The sequence below is a fragment of the Haplochromis burtoni genome, unplaced genomic scaffold, assembly GCF_018398535.1.
Source record: "Haplochromis burtoni strain Fernald_Lab_line unplaced genomic scaffold, NCSU_Asbu1 Contig_177, whole genome shotgun sequence".
In the NCBI taxonomy this organism is placed as follows: Eukaryota; Metazoa; Chordata; class Actinopteri; order Cichliformes; family Cichlidae; genus Haplochromis; species Haplochromis burtoni.
In genome coordinates, this window is record NW_024582538.1 from 342,545 (window position 1) to 364,721 (window position 22,177).

Consider the following 22,177-nt stretch of genomic DNA (forward strand, 5'->3'; position numbering starts at 1 on the left):
TAGAGCCTAAAAGGTTTAGACCGCGCCAATTTACTGTTAAACAAACTGTGTACAAATAAGAAATACAAATTAAGCTTATAATAGCCCGGGAGGTCATCACAAACCCAGGGCACCTCCTCTGCAACGACAACCCTCTGTCACTGGCTACAACAAAAACAATAGTCTTCAATCCAGGGCTGCTAAAGGTCAAGTGATCGAGTCAGAAAGCTGTTTGACAGATGATTTATGAAAGAAAGATATCAAAATAGAAGTTTCTGGTTAGGGTTAGGGTTAGGCAAGGTAGTGGTAGTATCAAGGTTTGGGCTTATTTTCCTGCATCTGGGCCAGGTGAGCTTTCTCCATCATGGATGAAATAATGAATTGTGAATTAAACCGCTAAATACTAGAGGCAAACATGAGGCAAACACCTGTATATGAAGTGAGTTTAAAATGTCAAGCAACAACGCAACGACCCCCAGCACATGAATTATTCTATCAAATAATGGTCAAAGAAGCAAACAAAGAAAACAAATCTGACGGAGCAAAGAGTTCACGTAAGAAAACCCACCAACATCCCGGTTTGAACCTGCTCAGCACTGAAACCTGGGATTAGCATTGAGGAACTAAAATCCCTCAAAACTAATGAGCAGGTCTGATCCGCAGTCACCTGAAACAAACATTCCCATGCTTTTGCCTCTGAGAGATACATAATATTAGATCACTGTCTTCAGTAAATAAATCACAATGTGTAACACAATTGGATTGTATTTATGAATGCAATGATATGCAGCCGCATTTATGCAGAAAATCTCTTAAGGATTCACAATATTTTTGTCACAACTACATTTTTTTCTTTCAGACTGAAGCGATTAAGTTGTTAAAGCTACACAGAAAACATACACGGACCATCTGTGGGATTTGTTATAATTGCCTATTATTAAATATATTAACGAAATTAACTACACTACGTCTTTTCCCCCTGCAGATGCAATTAGTCTCCCTTCATCCAGGCTCCTATTTCTTAAACGGACCCCTGCTAGTCTCTTTAAAACTTAACACTCCTGTTGAATCAGTGGTGAGATCCTTTTATGTCTTTAATAATTGCAGCGACTGCCTGTCTACCTCGTTATTTTTGATCTGTAATGCTTTCAACAAAAAATAAACAATAAACGTGTGGAGCACAAATGGCTGAGTGGCTACAGGTGGTACACAAAGTAAACAGAATAAGAAGGAACACATTTTCAGAAAAGTTTCTGATGAGAGAAGAAAGAAGCATGACGAGACAGGAGTAGAGTGAAACCGAGGGTAGGGATGAGAGTGAAATGACGTCAAAGTGTCAAAGAATCTCAAAACTTTGTATTTTCTGTGTAATAAGCTTTGTCAGTGTTGTGACACTGCATGCTGTGTGTGCAGAAGCCGCTACTGACTAACTTTTGCTTCAGGCACTTCTGTGGGAGCCTAAGGGGAGTCAGTCTGATCAGTCAAAAGAATGCCAACCTAATTATGGCTGACTTTAATGCCGACTCTCACACCAGCACACTCATGGTGCTGCATCCTGAATGTCAATGAGTCATTCTTATAAAAGTCAGAAAGGAAATTCACATTCCAGCTCATCCAGTGTGATTTCATTTATCATTACTATATATTATCTGCATGTAGCTGTAGTGAGAGCAACCTGGTTTACGCTGCAAGCAGTTTATAATAGTGGTAGTATTATAGTTATATATATATATATATTATATAGTAGTATTATTTTGACATCTATTTGAAAATAATGGCACTAATTTAAGTGCTTTGATGTATCAAAATCATGAAATGGAGACAAAGTAAAAGCATGGCTATATGTGAGGCTAGAATAGTATTCCTATAGGTAGTAGCCAATATGCAAATTGCAAGTTTTTGGTAACAAATCGCTTGATTTGGATGGAAAACAGTGAGTAGCAAGGAAAAAGCAAGTCACATCAAATAACATAGGCAGACACTTCTTAGATGAGAATTTATCTTTATAGAAACACAGAGCAATGCACTGAAATGTCCCCTTAGATCTGCTGTGATGTGCTTGGATTTAAATCATCAGAGCTTTATAATTCTGTTGGATCGTAGTGAGATGAATGTTAAATGAGCCAATCACAGTGATTTCCAGGCTGCTAATTTTATTGAAATGAATGACAGGATGTTTCACACAAAAAATGATATGCACAATCAAGTGCCACTGGTCTTGTTTTTTTACCACCACTCAAACAGGCACAATATCAAACACTTTTACTAGCGGATGATTTAGAGCTTTTATTTTGCTTCTTCTGTAGTGTAGCAAATGAAACACTATGAAAATCCAGGTTGTTGAAACACTTTACTGATTTTTTTTTTTCAAAGGTTCGTATTCAGTGAGAGTTTGAGGTCAGCTGGAGGAACTCTGATTATGCAGAAAGGCCTATACGTAATCACATTTCTACATAAAATCATCTCTCTCCATAAACCGTCATGACAGCCATTCTCAACATGTGGTAAAACAGCTGGCAGTACTGTGCTTGCTTGCTTTAGGAAGAAATCAGAGCATAACTTAAAGTGCAAGTGACATGTTAACACAGATTAATCATTTTTACATTTACCAGTTCATCCTATGATAGCTAATCAGTGTACTCCATAATTCTTTCATATTTTCAGTGGGAAATGTTTCCTAACAATTCATTGGGGACATTCACAATTTTTTGTGTTAAATTGAGTTTCTCCTGTATTTTTTTCCTAATTTAATATTTACATAATGATATCAGCATGTTGGTGATATCTGACTACAAAAAGGGACAGTAATGTTTCCAAAAAATCAAGGTTTGCTGATATCATTAATACATTACTAGCTGTGCTGTGCAATGTATTTCTGTCATGGACTGCAACTCCTGACTTAAACACCTTGATTATCACCATCTTGATTTTTTTCAATTTAGACATCACAGATGTGACATCTCACCCTCTATGCTTCCTGCTTCTCCCAGTCTCAGAGAAGTGGCTGCACCTGAAAAGAGGGACTAGCTAAGGGTATAAAGTTTGCACTTTCAGTCTATCCCCCCTCTCTGTGACTTCATCTCTTAATGTGTTAGTGTCATGAAAATGGCTCTCCTTTAACCTGGCTAAATCACCATGGTAACTAATGCTAACCTGATCAGGAAAAGTTATTAAAAATTGGCTTGAAGTGCCACATTTTCACTGATAGTTTTATTTACTACATGTTTTAATTGTAATATGAATTTTCAGCTGGTGGAATACATTTTTTGTGCAAGTTTTTAAGATTGAAGCCCAGCTGTAAAGTTACAGCAGCACAAACAGTGTGTTGCATAATTAATTTGGTGATGCAGAAAATCTTTGCTTGTTTTTATACTTGATTCTAGTGTTTCATACACTGTTTGAACTGCAGCTACTAGAACACAGAGCACACACCAAAAACACCTGTCCAGTCAATAAATGTAATTTTACTCTAAGTTATCTAGAAACTGAAATGATTTCCACGTCTTTATTTATCTTTTATTAGGCTGTAATGTTTCCAGTTTGAGACCTCTAAAGTACTGCCGTCATGTTCAAAATCCCAAGATTGATGCTTTTCTGCAGCATTATATTCATGTCTTTTTTTAGACTTAAATGTTCTATACAGACTTTTATTTTTACTTTTTATCATCATCATCTAATAGAATCACTGATTGGAATATGCATCACTTCCCTATGAGTCATACGAGACATGGAATGCATGTGAGCATGCACAAAATCTGAAGCTGAAAACCAAGTTTAACAGAGAAAGCTGATAACCACCATCACCACCTCCCCCCAACCCCACCAGTAAAAAAGCAAAAAACAAAAAACTGGATGTGTTTAACATCTTCATAGTGTTCGCTGTTATACAAGGAACAAAGGCTAAAAATTCTTTTGCTTGTACTGATGGTTTAAACCGTGTGTTACATGCTCAAGGATGATTAACTGGTGAGATATAAAATGAACTTGAAAAGTAGAAAATTCGAAGTAGAAATTGCTGTGAAAGACGTTTTTCTTTCAATTTAAAGTTTGTATTCACATCCTGACTTTAGCATTAACAGAAAAGCAGCCAGAAAGTCTAAGAGGGCTCCTGTAGGCAAGAAACAGACTGTCATCGAGGCCTGTGAGTCCCGTGACTGTTAAGCTGAGGGTATTAACCATCTCTGAGCTGTTCTAGACAAAGAAACAGACGTGTGCTATCGATGCTAGGAAGACCAAATTGGTCATCTGAGAATACTCACTGGAAAATTCATTAAGTATACCTTGCTGGTACTGGGTTGGACCCTGTTTTGACTTAATTTTTCATGGCATACATTTAACAAAGTTCTGGAAACATTCCTCAGAGATTTTTGTCTATATTGACTTGATAGGATTACACAGTTGCTGCAGATTTGTCTGCTGCAAATCCACGATGCTAATCCCCCAAAGATGCTCTCTTGGATTGAGATCTGGTGACTGTGGATGCCGTTTGAATGCAGGGAACTCATTGTCATGTTCAAGAAACCAGTTTGAGATGATTTGACCTTTGTGACATGGCGCATTATCCTGCTGCAAGCTCCCATAAGAAGATGGGTACACTGTGGTTATAAAAAGATGGACATGGTTAGCGACAATATTCAGCCAGGTCATGGTGTTTGCACAATGTTCAGTTGGTACTAAGGGGCTCAAAGTGTGCCAAGAAAATATCTCCCACGCCATTATACCTACCACCCACCTGAACCATCGATACAAGGCAGGATGGAGCCATGCTTTCATGTTGTTTGTGTCAAAGAAACAGAAACCGAGACTCATTAGGACCTGACAACATCTTCTATTGTCCAGTTTTGATGATCCTGAATGAACTGTAGCCTCAGTCCATCTGCTTCAAGGTTCAGCGTGTTGTGCATTCAGCTTTCTTCTGCACACCTTGGTAGTAATGAATGATCGAGTCACGTCAGCTCCAAGTATACTGCCCATTCTCCTCAGACTTCTGACATCAATGAGGCATTTTCAGCCAGAGAGCTACTGCTCATTGGATATTTTCTCTTTTCCAGACCATCCTCTGTAAACCCTCGAGATGGTTGTACAGGTAAACCAGCCTGTCTGGTACCACTGAAAGTCACTTAAATCACTTTTCTTCCCCATTCCGATGCTCAATTTCAACTTCAGCACATCAGCTCGATCATGTCTATATGCCTAAATGTAATGAGTTGCTTCCATGTGATTGGCTGGTTAGATATTTGTGTTAATGAGGAGTTGAACAGGTGTACCTAACAAAATGACCGGTGAGTGTATTTCGTTGTGTTAATGTTCATACGTGAGTTCACCAGCTGCCTTTTGTTCTCTGGTTCCCTTAGGTTTACACCACCTGCAGCTTGATGCAGGTGGTTGTTACAGCTTGCCTCCTTTGTGTCTGCATTTTGGCCCCTTTGATCTGAACTCTATTACTCGGTAATTATTTTTATAACTTAGCACGCTGCTTATAAGGAGGTTGTCACTATCGGTTGTAACAAACTTTCCTAATCTTTGCCTGATTTCTGTCGTCACTACAATACAGTATGATAGTATGATATAATGATGACATTTATATAAATATCTGTCTACCTAATATTCCACCTGTAGTATCAGTACATTTCACGGCATAGTTTTGTTGCCATGATTTTCTGTGCACAGTTAGAAAAATAAAAACATTTATCTGTGCTGCAGAAATTCTTCAATGCTCACAGTGATAGTTCTCTGTGGGGTGTTAAATGGAGCTGTAATCCACTTACACGTAGCTTATGGAATCTTGTATCACACAGCAGCAGGCATGACACTGATACAACAGGCTTAATGGAAATCATTATATAGATGTTTATATGGCATGTATTAAAAAATGACGATCTAGGGTCGAGGCCACTGGTAAAATAGGATAGTGTGCGCACAACTTCAACAATCACCATTTTTCTTTTTTCTGCTTATCCATTTATTACTCTTGTCATCTTGATTATTTTTTTAACATCATTACGTTCCTTTAACCTGGGAGGTTTTTGCCAGCTGGCTTCTGCGGCACAAGGATTCTCAGTCGAGAATGAACTCCCGACAGGTTCGAAGGAATACAAAATATGACAGCAGAGGGCAAGAAATTGAGGAATGAATCCTGTCACTGGAAAATCTGTGGCAAAAGAGGGAACGATGTGAAACACATTAAGTCAGTGTCTACAGGAGAAAAGTTTTCATCCTGCAGTCTTTTCTGTTTAACAATTTGCACTCGGAGGGTTTCTTTCTGCCTGCACCTGCAGGTTTTAAGAAGGTCCTGAGAACGGCTCTATAAATGGCTATATATAGACAGACCTGCATGTGCTTCTTCATATCTGGTGTTGTACATTAATTTAATGTCAATATTAATACTTTTGTACTGGAAATTAAAGAGGGAATCTTAATCTTTAGTAAATTTGGTTAATTTAGTGGTCAATATTGCATGTCTTATGAGTAAAATTTATTGATATAGCACTTATCGAAATAAAAGCTGAAACCTTAATTACATAACTTACGGTTTGGTGTCGGATCACCACTAACACTGCTACTACTACTTACTTTTTGCAGGCAACGATTGGCATTTTGTCTATTGTTTTTGTTTTGACAAAAAAGACAGCAGGTGGTGTACAAAGATGAAATCTTAAAAATTCATGCAAAGGTAAATGGTAAATGGACTGATTCTTATATAGCGCTTTTCTACTCTCCCGGAGTACTCAAAGCGCTCTATAAAGCACAAAGGCGAAACTGAACACTCATTAAATTAATTTACTTGAATGGATCAAAATACTAAACTATACATAACTGCCTTTGGTTTTAGCTGTAGTGTGTGGCTTCCAGTCTCTTATATTCAGCTATAAGGGATCATGCTGCCTCAGACAGCACCTTATTTAATTAATACAATTAAGAACTGGCCTAGTGTGGATTTACAGCTCAGGGTCTGGTTCTGAGCAGATTACTGTGAAAGTGGTTTCCTACCAAGCAGTGAGGGCATGCCTGATCTGGTAGCAGCACTTGGGCCGATCTCTCAGCTGTCATATACTGCTAGTTGGCAGGAGAACAATGAAAAGATTTCAGATTGCATGACAGAAAAGTAAAAATATATATGTGCAAATTTCAAATGTAAAAATATGCTTTGATCTTTTGGAGATATGGAACATATGTTGCACTGATTTTTTATTATTATTAATTCTCCAATTTTATATCATCTCCCTCTACACCGAATCACGTTTTCTCTGATTGGTTGACCCACATAAACAAAAGGTTTCAACAGCAGGTTGGTGGGACTATAACTATATATATATATAACTATATTAATGATATTAGTGAGCTAATTGCCATACAGAGCTCATAGTTTTAAAAAAATGTTTATAAGAAAGTGTTAATAGCATTCTGATTTTTGTACATCCGTTGACCTTGATATAATATTTTGGCCATGTTCATTATAAGCATCCACCAATGTATATACGGCAGTAATGAACTGAAAGAATTTAATATACTAGTGAGTGGGTGAGATGTGCTCAAAAGAAAAATTTTAAAAGCGAGAGATATACAAGAACACAGAAATAAGAAACTGAAACAGTGTCCTCGTCCAGAAAATATCAGGCCTCCTTTGTAGAGATGTCATGATTTTTTTTTTCTCTTTTTTTACATGAAAAGCCCATCTGCTCTTCCCAGAAGACTGTTTCTGTGTGCTTCTACAGCAATAACACTGTATTCCCAAAGCAGCAGTCCTTAGCTTCACTCAGTATCACACACACACACGGCCCACTGCAGCACTGTGGAACACTCAGGCAAACACGCACACGGGGAGTGGACATGCATGCACGCACAGCACACGCACGGTGTTATCATTAGCAGTGGATCGTTATCAGTTTATTTCTTATCATTTAGTTGCTTGGCAACAGCTTTAACAGAATAGAAATATGAGCTGTCACATACTTGGAGCAAGGTTGTTTTTGATCAGGTCCTGCCCTCTAATGCTGCTGGATAATACGAGTCTCCTTTATGCTGCAATAGTCTTTCAAAGCCCCCAGAGCCATGCGGCCATTCAGATTACACTAAATGAGAGGCTACGGCTGCACTTCCATTCATTTTAATGTCAGTCACTCAGCTTGGACATGTACTGCTTTTATTCATTTTCATTTTTTTGGTCATTATTTCAATTTCATCTTTTTAGATTTAAATCATATCTGCCAGACATGGTCAGTACAATCCAGCCGGACACTGGTGTTAAAAAGCCTCAGACACAGAACAACAAAACTGGGGTTCAGCTGACTTTAAGTCAAGTTATCATTCATATCTATCATATAAGATAGATATAGATGTTTGTGTGTTTGTGTGTGTGTATGTGTGCGGTGAACATGATATTTATTTCAACCGCACAAATAGTGGATTTGGTCAGGTGGCTGAATAATCCAATCATACGTGAATTATTTACAATTTCAGGGCGCATTCTTCACTTTTACCCATGAATAATGTATTTTGCACAGCATAGCTTTACCGATACGTTTCATCATTATTATTCTCCGGGGCTTGCGTTCTGTCATGTGTGTATCCATGTTTAAATCCTTCATATGACTCATGTATGCTCTGGAGATTGGCACAGTCTACCTGCAGATGAAGACAATGCTAAAAATAGTCTTCTTTGCGGGTGATAAAAATGAAATTCTCGAGCTGGCTGAAAGCTCATATATATAAATGTATCCTATTATTTTGCTCACACAGTTTAGTCTTCAAATGTCAACCAGACTGCTCAAATCAAGATCAACATTTTTTTTAATTCCAGCATGCTTCCTTGTGAATCCAGAAGAAATTCCAATTATCCACAAAGTTGCCGTTATTCAGAAAGCGCTTTTATCCAAATACCCTGGAACAAGCCACGTTTCTGCCTCCAGACAGCGATTTTTGTATGCTGCTCTGAAACATCACAGTGTGTTATTTTCCATTGTTTGCAGATTGGTTCCAGAGTTTTTTGATTTTTTTCTTTTTAAATCTATCCGTGTTTTATGCCTGAGCATTGTTCTTTTGTGAGCACTTGAGTATTTGACATTCCAGAGGTGTTGTTCTTCTAATGCGCCCCGGTGATTATGTTTTGCCTGGGGATGCTCTCATACCGGTGAGTCATATTCAGCACCGAAGACTGCTGTCGGGGTAACAAAAAGTGGAGTCCCGTCCGTGTATTAATCAGAATCCGACCCCGAGGCTAGATGTTCCTGGACTGCAATTGTAGAATTTAATGCACCCTTTCTTTAACCCACCCATTTAGGACACTGCAGAGTAATAAAGCTAATGTCCCCGGTTATATAAAAGGTATCCCAACAAAAATTAATATAACGTGACACCGGATGTGGACTGGCAAAGCGCTTCAGTGTCTTTGCTTCAAGTATAGAATGATATGTCCAGAGGGTAAACGTGTAACTTGTTGGTGCTTCACACATGAATAAAGATGCTGAATGTAAGCGAGCATGTCATCACAAGGTCATTACTCACCTTGCACTGATGACCCACTGTTTGGATACTCCACAGGGAAAATGGTCGAGGCTAAAAATTTGAATCACCCAACGATTTCTACATGTACATTTAGTCAAAGCATCCAGATGGCATCACAGACTTCCCCCAGACTGTTTAAGATACAGACTTGGGGTTGTGAAGTGCTTTGACGCCACATGACGCCATGTGACTCACTCCATCTCTTTCACTCTGTGATCAGATTTGCACGTCGGCGTCTCCGCGTTTCTGAGAAACATGAGCTTTCATTCCATCCCCCCGTTTTTTTCCGTCCTCTGTGTGCATGCACACCTCTGCCAATCTACCAGAAAGCCCGGCTGCAACCACAGATGGGGAAGACAGGACCTACCCTGCAAGAGCGTCATCAAACTTCGCCTCCACACTTAACTCAATCTGGGCCCGTGTAGCTGCAGCATGGCTAGGCTGGCAGCCAGATCCGCCCCCATATCTGCGATTGTCACACCACAACACCAGCAGCACAGCACAACACGCTTCTTCATTGTGACAGATTTAGACAGCACTCAGCGTTCTCACCACCTGTCAGTTCGACATGTTCCGCCACGTCGCCGGACCGAAAAGCGCCTTTAAACTAATAAATGCTGCTTGTCCTGTAACTGCCTTGCCTTTGGGCTGAAATACACACATGTGTATTAACTCTGTGCCATTCGCACAGATGGGCAGACATTATAAAGTTTCACTCACTCAGGCTGGTTCACCGAAAGGTCTGACAGGCTATAGATTATATACAAATGAGGCAGTTACAAAGAACGGACACATTATGTGGAGATGATTTCCAGCAGCAGCACAAAAATATCACATATTTCTCATGGCCCAAATGCATATGTTTGTGGATGAACACTGTCCCAGAAAATAGCAGTAAATCTTTAGAACATTAGGAAGATTAAATATAACTATGTGGTTAAAGTTCATTTTAAAATGCTAGCAAGTGTGTAAGAGGAGGGCAGATTTATTTGCATAATCACACACTCACCAACCAGGCGTGAGAAAGAGACGGCGAGCACACCTCATGACTGAACTTCATTACAAGTTATTTGTGGTATTGAAAAAAAAGACATCTGTATCCTATGGTGTACTTCTACTATGAGAAATATTCAGCGAGAAGCTAGGGCAGACCTGAGACCTCAGGCTTGTAATAGCATACCCATAAATTACCACAAGACAAGGGCACTCTCTGAGGAGCCCCAGATGCAGAGTTTTGCTAAAATTACAGCTCGTTTATCAACTCCTTTATTTTCAAACTTTCCTTTTGAACAGGAATCCCTCTATAGGTGCTATAGGCACGACTTCCCTTAAGCCTTTTCCCTATAGCTCTCCAGGAGCTCTCCACCTGCAAAGTGTATCATTTCTTTACATATTTGGTATTAATTTTTTGTCAAGACTACAGTAAATGAAGATGTTTGCATTTACATAGCACCTTCCCAAACTTACTAACCATCATTTACTCATTTAAAAACTTTTGGAGTTATCGTATCAATTTTTTGCAGAATAGAGACAGATTTTTCATGTGCCCGCTATAGCTAGTGAAGCAGCTGTTCACAGGGAATTAATTATTTTTGGCTTAGCATTGTGGGCATGTCTATATTGTAGACAAAGTGTGTATAGACGCTTCCCCCAGCCTATTGTCCTGCCATACGCAGTGGGGAAAGGCTGCAAACAGCACACTGCCACTGACAGGGGTTCCTGCAGAGTCTCTTGTTTATCTGCGACCTGATTCCAATCATTGTTTTTGGATGAGCAGAAGTGTGTTTCTTTTCTTCCAAGAAGCAGATATCTGGAACATGAAGCTGCATATCTCAAGTGAGGTGAACCGTGCTCTTCAGATGAGACGGCGTACTGGGTCGTCTGGCTGGCTGAGCCGGGATGATGAGTTTGGATTAATGCTTTAAGGCATGTATATTTGTGGATGTTTACAAATCTCAGTTCTGCAGGACGCACAGTATCTCTTTTCACAATGACTTGAAATTGCATTTATGTGGCAGCCATATTACAGCAGAAGATTGGGAGGCCCAATTAGCAGAGCTTTCATCGCATCAGCTTGAGTGAGCCGAAAGGAGCACTGCTGCTGAGAGTAATCATGCCATCACTAGTCATCCTGTCAGCCCGTCCTGAGTGCAACATCTGTAGCATGTCTGCCTCTGACAGGACCACTGCTGAAGTGTGAATTACTGGGAAAGAGAAAGAGAGCTTCCAAATTAGATCAGCCAAGCACATGGGCGTACAGGTAAACAGATCCTTCTTGCGGAACTGATACTCATTAAGTCCCTGTGTTAACATCTCGCAAGGGGTAATTGCACGTGGTACTTAAGTCTAAATGGACAGTTATATGACAATCCATCACAATCACTCTTGGGTTTGTAATCCCTCCCCTCTCTGGCACTCTCTCTCTCGTGCCTACAGTAACAGCTAAAAGTGAAGTTCATCTTTTGAAAATGATCTCTTTGACAAATTTAATGCAGAATTTTGATCAGTTTATTTATTGGCATAAAGCCTTTTTAAAATAAATGAAAAAAAAATAAACATTTCTGTTTTCACTAGTCCTTACCTGAATGGAGACATCGCTGTAGGACCCTCCTATGACCCCAGAGATAGCCAGAGGGACATCATCATGGATGGCGTAGGAGCCATCAGGGCACGTGTACTCACTGTCATCCACTTTGGTGAGGGAGGCCCTGACAAACTCTAGGGATTGCTCCAGAGCATAGGTGTCCTTAGAGCATGTGTCCAGTATGTGAGCTCCCAGTCTGAGCCCATGAAGGATGTGTTCATCCTTGTTGATTTCGTCTAATGCCAGGAGCATGGCTTCCAGTCTCTGGATCCCTCTCTGTGCATTGATCTTTCCACAGTCCTCTGCACCCTCGCCCTTCTGGTGCACAGGGAACAGGCCACCGATCATCAAATCTCCCTCCAGTGTGATCTCTTTCTTGGTGTCAGTGTTGTAACCCACCACAGGCAAACCCTGGGGAGCCTGGGCAAAGAGAGACACACATAAGCACAGCAGGCTGAGGTTGGACAGCCAGAGGGGTCGGGGTTGAGGGCGCACCCCCAACACAGGGGCTTTCCCCAATGACATATCCCTGGGCAAAACAAAGTCACCGTCCCGCCTGCGATTTCTGGTCAGCGTCCGGTCGGCTTTTGAATACGGCAGCACTGAAGAAAAGAAGGTGCAGCAGCAGCCCCGCCAGATCTCAAAGCTCCACTGTTTTTATTCTGACGGAGGCCATTTACAGCATCATTGCCATCCTCTGCGTCCTCTTCTTCAGAGTGTTTGTAGATTACAGCCTGCAGATCAAACAGAGAAATTCAGTCACAGCTTTTGAGCTGAAGTACAATGATCCCTTTGTCTCACAGACTGTGCGTCTGCCAGGGACAGACTCAGCCCTTGGAAATATTTGACATCTACACATTAGTAAATATTTGTGTCCTTTGATTCTTATTGATGATAGCTGTGACAGGCAAGACAGTGAAAACAAAAACTCTCCATTTGTTAACTGTCACCACACGCGCTGCCACACAGCTGGAGTGAGTTCGCTACCTTAGACAATTTTTTTTCCAGTTTGTTTTACAGTTTTCATGAAGACCAATGTTTCTCTTATCCAGAGTTATATGACATGTCTAGCTTTGAAATAGCCAGCTTATAAAGCAGCTTAAGGACAGGGTTCATCATTAGATGAGAGTTCACTGAGAATAACAAAAACATCCCCGTAATGGCTTTCGCATGTTTTCGGGCAGCATACAGTTAATCTCTCATTGTCAAGGGCCTCATTTAGTGAGCGTGTACGCTACACTTTTGATTCTGCTTTTCTATTCTCCCTCCATTTCATCCCCTCTATCTTTGTGACCTCACATTGCTTTTCTTCCAAGGCAGATGATTGTACAACTCTTTTATAATCACATGTGCACATGCTCCTGTACACCGAAAGTCGAGAGAGATAACAAATCGTGTCCCGAAGGAACATTTTGTCAAATCACATTAAATGCTCACAGAGTCTTACAAAGACAATATTTATGCACAACAAAAGAAAAATACGCGCAAAAATAAAACGAGATGGATTTGAGGACTCTGTTTTGAGCAAGCAAATTGATTTTGTTGCCAACAAATTGAATTAGTGGGATTTTATCTAGAGATACATGAATATACTTCAGTCTTCACTCACTGTTTTGGAACATGATTTATTTTCATGGGTTTGATGAAACGCAAAATTAATGTGGGAAATTCTTAGAAAATGAAAAGACATTTTTGTAAGGCCAATGTGAACAAGACAAACAGTGCACTGGGTGCAGATGTTCAGCAAAAGTGCACCAAAGCTGCCATTTGGGTGTTAAATCACAGCCAGTTACACTGTGTTTATTTAAAGCACTTGTTCTCTAACGATGGGTCAGACACCCTTTTGTTTTTAGGGCACACAGTGTGTTATGTTTAAATTTTAAATATAAAAAATAAAAAGAATTCTCTGTATTTGTTTCATTTGTGTAATCATTACAAACATATAACACAGTATATAAAATGTTAATGCTGTTGTCATTGGAAAATAACAGTTCTCAGCTTCATGCACATTACTATATATAGTCATAACTAATCATTATTATGTGTATTAAAACCAAGTATAATTCCATTGTTAATACATATATGCCTTCTAAAAACCTGTTTTTAACTATAAATTTAACATTCGTTAACTGGTATAATTGGACAGCGTTACTGAGGAAGGTGTGCTAAAGGTCACTCCCCAATCACAAAGCACACTGAGTCTTCTGCAGTCAGTCTTGTGTGATATGATGTGATATCCATCTATCCATCCATTCTCTTCTGCTTATCCAATTCAGGGTCGCGAGGGGGCTGGAGCCTATCCCACCTGCCGTAAGGCAAGAGGCGGAGTATACCCTGGACAGTTTGCCAGTCTGTCACACGGCTAAATGATGTGATATTATGGACATTAAATATAAGATTGAGTATAAGTTCAGAAACTTATTCTTACATAATAATATGATTGTTTAGTGTTCTCCTGATGGTGGTTTTTACAAACGTGAGCATTAGTCAATGTGAGCGTGGCATAGTTGCTGGTTCTGGTTCCTTTGTGACTTTTGAAATTATCAAAGTATACACTCACCAGACATTTTATTAGGTACATCTTTCTAGTACTAGATTGGACCATGTTTTGCCTTCTGAACCGGCTAAATTCTTCATACAGATTCAGACATCATCAGCAACAACACTCTGGTGTTTAAATGATGCTCACTTGGTAATATGGGGCCTGAAGTGTACCAAGAAATAACCGTTGATGCAAGGCACGATGGAGCTATGCTTGCATGTTGTTTACACCAAATATCTGAGCCTACCGTCTGATTGTCGCACCAGAAATCAAGATTTATCAAACCACTGTTCTGTTATCCAGTTTTGGTGAGCTTCAGTTTCCTGTTCATAGCTGAGAAGAGCGACACCCAGCTCTTCTGCTGCTGTAGCCTATCTACTTCCTGTCTTCTGCGTACCTTGGTTGTAAGCAGAGATGATTGTGTGGGAAAATCCTAGCAGATCATTCCTAGCATATTTGGCATCAATAACCACACCACATTAAAATCACCTTCCTTCCCCATTCTGATGCTCGGTTTGAACTTCAGCAGGGCATCTTGACAATGTCTACATGCCTAAGTACAATGAGTTGCTGCCATGTGATTAGCTGATTAGATATTTGCATTAAATTGGAGTTGAACAGGTGTACCAAATAAAGTGTCTGGCGAGCATAGTGTCACTGACTAAGCGAATTCTTTTCTTTTTCTTGACATTTGAGCGATTAGTTATCTCTAAATGTTATCCTCAGCTCTGTAGAACTTTGTCTGTTTCTCTTTGAAAGCTATAAATTCATTAATGACACACTATGGATGGATCCAATAAAGGTCCACAGCAATAACAATTATGCATAATGACATCTGTTCTGGCGCCGATGGAAAACCTTACCAGCGCAACTAATGTCCAGTGACTGTGCATGTATCAGTGTTCGATGTGTGGTGAACTGCAGGAGAGCAAATGGGGCTTATAAATGTGCGCCCAGCTCCACAGTGACAGCAAAACAGAGCCAGGCGTACTTGTGGCTTTATAAATCTGCTGAAAAGATTGTGCATGCATATTTCTGCTCTCTGTGCATACACAGCCTTTTAGTTGTTAATCTACGTAGAGTTTTATGCGCCTGTTCCCTGGTGTCAGTTCCCACAAATCCCAGAGGCTTAATTAAGCACCATGTTGAGTGTGGGACAAGTTTATCGGAGTAAATTATTGAGCTAGAATGATCTGCCTCAAATCCATTGTCTCACCAAGTCAAGTAGGCTGACAAGCAGTAATTATCTGTATTGATGAGAGATTATGAAAACAGAGCAGGGGGATATTAATGCGCATATGTCTTCAAATCCATTTAAAAATACTGACTTACCTATTAAAACAACATAAAGCTCTCAATGGGATCAGGCTGCAGACCACGTTCTTTGGGGTTTTTCTCTGTTTCTCTGTCTACCCTCTCTCTTTTTTTCTGTCTTTTTCTCTGTTGTTTCCATGGAAACTTGCCAGTAGATGGAGAGGGTGAAGGGAAAGTGGAAGACAGACCAGGACAAGTGGGCCAGTCTGATCATGCGTGGTGCCTGGTCTTATGGGAGAACTGGGAAGCCTGCACTGTTCACTGACCAAACTTATCAAATTCCTGCCAGAGCGTTTCATGTTTTGCCTTCTAAACAGCAGCCCACCCTCAACCGCGACTGAAATAAAACAGCAGAAAGACACAGCTAACACCGCTGTTGTTTTAATATGTTATCTTTGACAGATTCTTAGTTGTTTAAAAATGGTTTGATGAAGAATTATCGCCTAGGAGATGCTTCTGGTGTATGCGCGACATACTTTACTGGGAAACAAGATGTGACATGTAGCGTTACACTTCAGGAACCATCAGTGAAACCTAAAAGGTCCTTTTTCTTCCGCACAAAATAATTGTGTAGGTGTCAGACTTTCCATTTGCTCCCTCAGCAGCTTGTCAACAAGTGAAACTCCAGTGCAATCGCCTGCGCTACTTGCCGCACGTACAAAGGCAACCACAACAAGCGAAGGAATATGACTCTGTACAATAAGAACATTCTAATGTTTGAAGAGTGTATTCCGGATTAAGTGTAGCTCTCTGCCACATTAAAACACCGATGCACAAGTTTTCATCGAATGTCTGAGATGTAAGCTGACTAAATGTATTTACTGGAGATTCTGCAGGGGGGAAAAATTGTCTGCCATGGCTCTGGCAAAGCACTTAAGCGCACAGTCTCAAGGGAGAAGGGTGACAAAAGGATTTCTGACAGACACATTGTCAGTCTCTTTTCTGAGCCTGCATTCCCACTGGGAGCTTGCGTGTTACCAGTGGACTCCAATTCTCTGTTCAGAACACTCCGGTGTGCAACCTATCATGGTAGCAGACAGACAGACTCCTGTTGGAAAACCAATCTTTTAAAAATTCCAGTATGTCCATGTGGAATACAGGTTGGGATTCCCGATCCCATCAAAATGCTGCTATTTTAGGGCGAAATAAATTAGGCAAATTCTATGTGAAATTGACAGTCAAAGGAAAGGTTTGACATTATACAGCAAATATGAAGTTCGTTATCTGTTCATATACTTTTAGTTTCCTCAAATTAATAAGATTTTCACAGTTAAGCTTTGCAGTTTGTTGTATTGTAGATCAGTGTGGTGCCATTCCAAACTGCTGTGTGTATACTTAAATGACAGACGCTAAGAGCGATATTTACACTTTAGATGTAATACCCCACCCAGGATTCTGTCTACATGTTAACTTCAAACACAAACTGTTCCTCTCATTTTTTCCTCTCCCCTCCTATCCAGCCATCTACGTTTCTGTCTCCACCAGATGGCCTTTTTAATTCTGAAGTGTAAAGCCTGCCAGCCTCTTACACACTTCAAACCAGACTGTGCGAAGGAATTGGTTAGGGGTGTGTGTGTGTGTGTGTGTGGGGGGGGGGGGGGGTAGCCAATGGGGGCTGCAGAAAATACAACAAAAGATAGCAGATGTGAGAGGCAGGGAAAAAAAGCGGAGGGAAATAAAGAGGGGGGGCTAGGTTTGAGGAAGACGGTATCCAGAGTGATTTTTTTTTTATGACACTCATTTGCCCCAGGAGTGCAGCATTAATATGGTAATATCCCCCGCAGGCAACAGAAAGTGTTGAAGACTGGAGGTCATTTTCTGTACATGCTGCCATGAGTCTGGATGAGCAGGTTGGAGATCCCCAGTGGAATGACTTGGAGTCTTGCTAAGAGGAAGCACAGGAAATGGAAGTCAGGCTTCCCTAAAATCACATTTCCTGCTGACAAAGAGAGTGGTCCTGGGCTGGGGGTGGGGCGGGCCGAGCTGGAGGTGGTCTGTAAATGGGAAAGAAGGCTCAAGAGTGCAAAACATATACATGCACATATTGCCAATCATAGATGGAAGATCAGGCTGGAAGAACCTGAAATTCTATATCAGCTTCTTAATATTCTATTGCTTATTGTCAAGGAAACTCTTATGGCCCAAACCCAATCTGACATTACTTAACTCTTTAGCTTCACGGTGTTCCAGGATGTCTGGAGGGGCGTTAATCTCGAGTGCATCATTTTGCTGCCAGATGAATGGATGAATATTATTCTGTCATTTCAAATTTCCCTCTGAAATTGCACCACTGACACCACACAGTGCCCAGGTTGCCTTTAGGCATCACTGACGTGTCCTGTAGTGTAACACTAAATGTCGTATCTTATTTCCCAGTACAATGTGTTGCTTTTGCAACCAGAAGCTTTTCTAAGGCAATCATTCTTCACCAAACAATTTTTTGATGAATTATTTTCAGTATAAAAGCTGGAAAAATGCAGGCATATCCACTCCAAAACAGGGATGGTACTGGTGGGCTGAAATAAATCAGGCAACAGAAACAAAAGGGAAAAAAGCTAACCGCTTGGATACTGTGGGCCTCCACTTTTACCTGCAGATTGATTCCTTCAGTTTTTCTCAGTCTGCAAATGGAAAACCTCTGTGTATGCTTCCTGTTTTGTTTTCAGCAGCTTGCTTTGTCTTTCGCACTTGACTTTATCGCCTCCTCTTCATCCTCTTTCTACCTGCGAAGGGGGAATCCCTCGCATGTGTTGAATGGTTCTTTGACTCCCAGCAGCCTCGTCCTGCTTCCATCATCAAACATTCATCCACTCCCTTGTCTCTCAGAGATCATTACTGCCAGGTTTATGGCTGGTCCGAGCACGGTGATAGACGTGCGGCGCTTGGTGTTGTTTCAGAAATTTGCGTTTTTTACAAACACAACAGATCGATGTCTGTTTTCCAGCAACTGGACTGGAGACAGATGCTACTGGGGGAATTTTAAGTTTTAATCATTATTTTACATGAAATATGACAAAATGAGAAGTCACATTTAGCAATTTTGGGATCTTATGTAACTACAAATCCAGATCCCACAGCAGGATTGCTTTTAAAAACCTGCTCCAATTTTTCTCAGTTAGCTTTTTCTTCAACTATATGAAAGTGTTATTGTATTCAGGCTAGGTTGCAAGATTAAGCAGTGGTTTATTTCAGAGGGTTATTATGTTTCCTTCTTGGTTCCTTGTTTTACTAATAAATCCTGAACGTGAACCTCAACATTTTATTTAGCTTGATTTAGCAACTCTTTCAAGCTTAAACTGAAATGGTAATCCAAGTTTTTTTTTTTTTTAAATGATTAGGACTAAATAATTACTCAATTATTCAGCATTCAGAGTTTCCTGTTTCTCAGTGTAGTATCATGCAATGAAATTGTCAGTAGCCTGGTAACAAAACAGAAAATTAACAACTTTCATCACACTTTGATTCAAATACAGCTTCGTGATTGGTGCTTCATACATGTCATCTTATTTTAGTCAACTAAGCACCATCCAATTCAAGCTGGCAAGAAGAATGCAAAGGCAACAGTCACAAATCAACCCCTAAATCATTTTGGTACAATGATTTGGGGGTTTGTTCATCAAGTCCCATTTTTAAAAGCCTTGACTTGAGCATTTTGGTCACTATCTTGGTTTTTGAAAAGGAAGGAGTGTATTTGAAATCAAGGATACTGAACAAAACTGCTCTATTAGCTGTCCACACTTTACATAATGAACACAAAGTTTAGTATTAAAAAGGCATCAAACTAGTGATTGAAACCATGAACTTAGTGTGAGACTTTTTTCAGAGGTCATAAATCAAGTGGCAAACTAGTGAACAGCTGTTTTCGCATACACTTTTATACAATCAGTCATTTTGGACATTACATGCACATCTAAGGTACTTCTGCCTTGACTTTAGACTCCGAAGCTTAATCCATATTTTATGTACACTCTGTGACAGGAATGATGAAATCCTTTATGTGAAACAACCAACACAGGCCCAAGGACTCAGGCGCACTAGAGTAAAAGTAGGATGGCAACTTTTTTGCAACTCATAAAAACTTCTAGTTACCGGGTGATCACACTGAATTCTTTTGCATTCAGCAGCTGATTGCAAGTAGTTGCATTGACCAGCTCGTCACTAAGAGATCAACTGTTCAACATCCTCAACTTCTGGGAATCTATTGTCATGAAAAGGTGATTGTGCAGGTCATCAATTATTAACAGCAGTCTGTCTTCTGGTGTGGTTCCTGCAAATTTCAAACATGCAGTAGTGCAGCTACAAATTTCCCACGTGTGGGACTAATAAAGGTTATCTTATCTTATCTTATCTTATCTTATCTTAATAAACCTGGCCTTGATCACACAGTTTTAGCAAACTGTAGGCCTGTTTCCAAGCTGCCTTTACTTTCCAAGGTTTTAGAGAAAATTGTTTTTAGTCAACTGAAAGATTTTCTAGATGATAATGGCATCTCTGAGGTTTCTCAGTCAGGTTTTAAAACCCTTCTTAGCACAGATCTGCATTATTAAGGATTTTTAATGACATCCTTCTGGCATTTGATTCTGGTAACCATGTTGTCCTTGTCCTGCTTGACCTAACTGCTGCTTTTGACACCGTAGACCACAATATTCTAATTTCTCGATTAAGTAATGTAGTAGTCAGTGGGCGACTGTGGCTCAGGGGTTTGGGAATCACATCTGTAACCGGAAGGTCGCCGGTTCGATCCCTGGGCTCTCTGTCCTGGTCGTTGTGTCCCTGGGCAAGACACTTTACCCTACTTGCCTACTGGTGTTGGCCAGAGGGGCCGATGGCGCGATATGGCAGCCTCGCTTCTGTCAGTCTGCCCCAGGGCAGCTGTGGCTACAACTGTAGCTTGCCTCCACCGGTGTATGAATGTGAGAGTGAATGAATAATGGTATTGTAAAGCGCTTTGGGTGCCTTGAAAAGCGCTGTATAAATCCAATCCATTATTATTAGATATTGGTGGCACTGCACTTAATTGGTTGAAGTCTTATTGTCAGATCGAACTTTCTCTGTCAGCCTTCTCGGTTCCGAATCATCTTCTGCTCCTCTGTCATGCGGCATCCCACAGGTCTCAATTTTAGGGCCACTACTGTTTTTACTGTATTTACTGCCTCTGGGTTCTATCCTTAGAAGTCATGGGATCGCATTTCAAATTTATTTGCCACTGAAGCAGAAGGATGGCATCTCCATAAAACCTCTCCTGACATGCCTAGATGACATTAAAGCTTGGTTGGCTCTGAACTTTTTAAATTTTAATGAAAAGAAAACAGAGTTGTTGGTGTTTGGACCCAGTGGTCCCTGTGAGTCCTCCTCTGTAGATTTGGGACCCCTGGAAGTTTATTTTAAACCTGTTGTTACTGATCTTGGTTTTAAGTTGGACAGTGATTTTAAATTGGACAACCAAATCAGAGCAGTGGTGAAGTCCAGTTTTTATCATTTAAGGCGACTGGCAAGAGTAAAATCTTTTCTTTCGAGGCAGCACCTTGAAACAGTGATCCATGCTTTTATTTCTTCCCGCCTGGACTACTGTAACGCACTTTATGTGGGGGTCAGTCAGTCATTGCTCTCACGTCTGCAGCTGATTCAAAATGCTGCTGCACGACTCCTAACAGGAACTCGTAAAAGAGAGCATATAACCCCTGTCCTGGCCTCACTGCACTGGCTGCCTGTGTCTTTTAGAGTTCATTTTAAAATTCTTGTGTTTATTTTTAAATGCTTTCACAGTCTTGCCCTCTCTGAGTTTCTTCATCTCCACACACCCTGTCGGTCTCTCAGGTCAGCTGACCAGCTGCTCCTGGAGGTACCGAGATCCAGGTGGGGACAGAGCCTTCTCTATCATGGCTCCAAAATTATGGAATAATTTGCCCTTGCACGTTAGAGAGGCCCCTTCACTGTCCACTTTTAAATCACGTCTTAAAACCTACTTTTATTCTTTGGCTTTTAACCTCAGTGAGACTTAGTTTTCCGTTGACATGAAATTAGTTATTTAATTAATTATTTTATTTTTTCTTTCTTTTATTTGGCTTTTATTTATATCTTATGTAATTTTATTTTATGGTTCCAATGTACAGCACTTTGTGTCCGCTGTGGTTGTTTTAAAGTGCTTTATAAATAAAGGTGATTGATTGATTGATTGATTGATTGATTGATTGATTGATTGATTGATTGATTGATTGATTGATTGATTGATTGATTGATTGATTGATTGATTG

General features: G+C 40.3%; 1 protein-coding gene and 1 long non-coding RNA gene across 2 annotated transcripts in view; one reads left to right on the forward strand and one right to left on the reverse strand.

Moving 5' to 3' along the window:
* Positions 1-22,177, forward strand: part of LOC102311019 — a 49,575-nt gene that overhangs the window by 10,408 nt on the left and 16,990 nt on the right. The window lies entirely within an intron of this gene.
* The window catches only part of grm2a (glutamate receptor, metabotropic 2a), a 34,242-nt gene that overhangs the window by 8,354 nt on the left and 3,711 nt on the right, over positions 1-22,177 (reverse strand). Inside the window, exon 2 of the mRNA XM_005941098.3 lies at positions 12,065-12,801. Coding sequence (XP_005941160.1) covers positions 12,065-12,592 — 528 coding nt within the window. The 5' untranslated portion in view covers positions 12,593-12,801. The remainder of the gene's footprint in view (positions 1-12,064; positions 12,802-22,177) is intronic.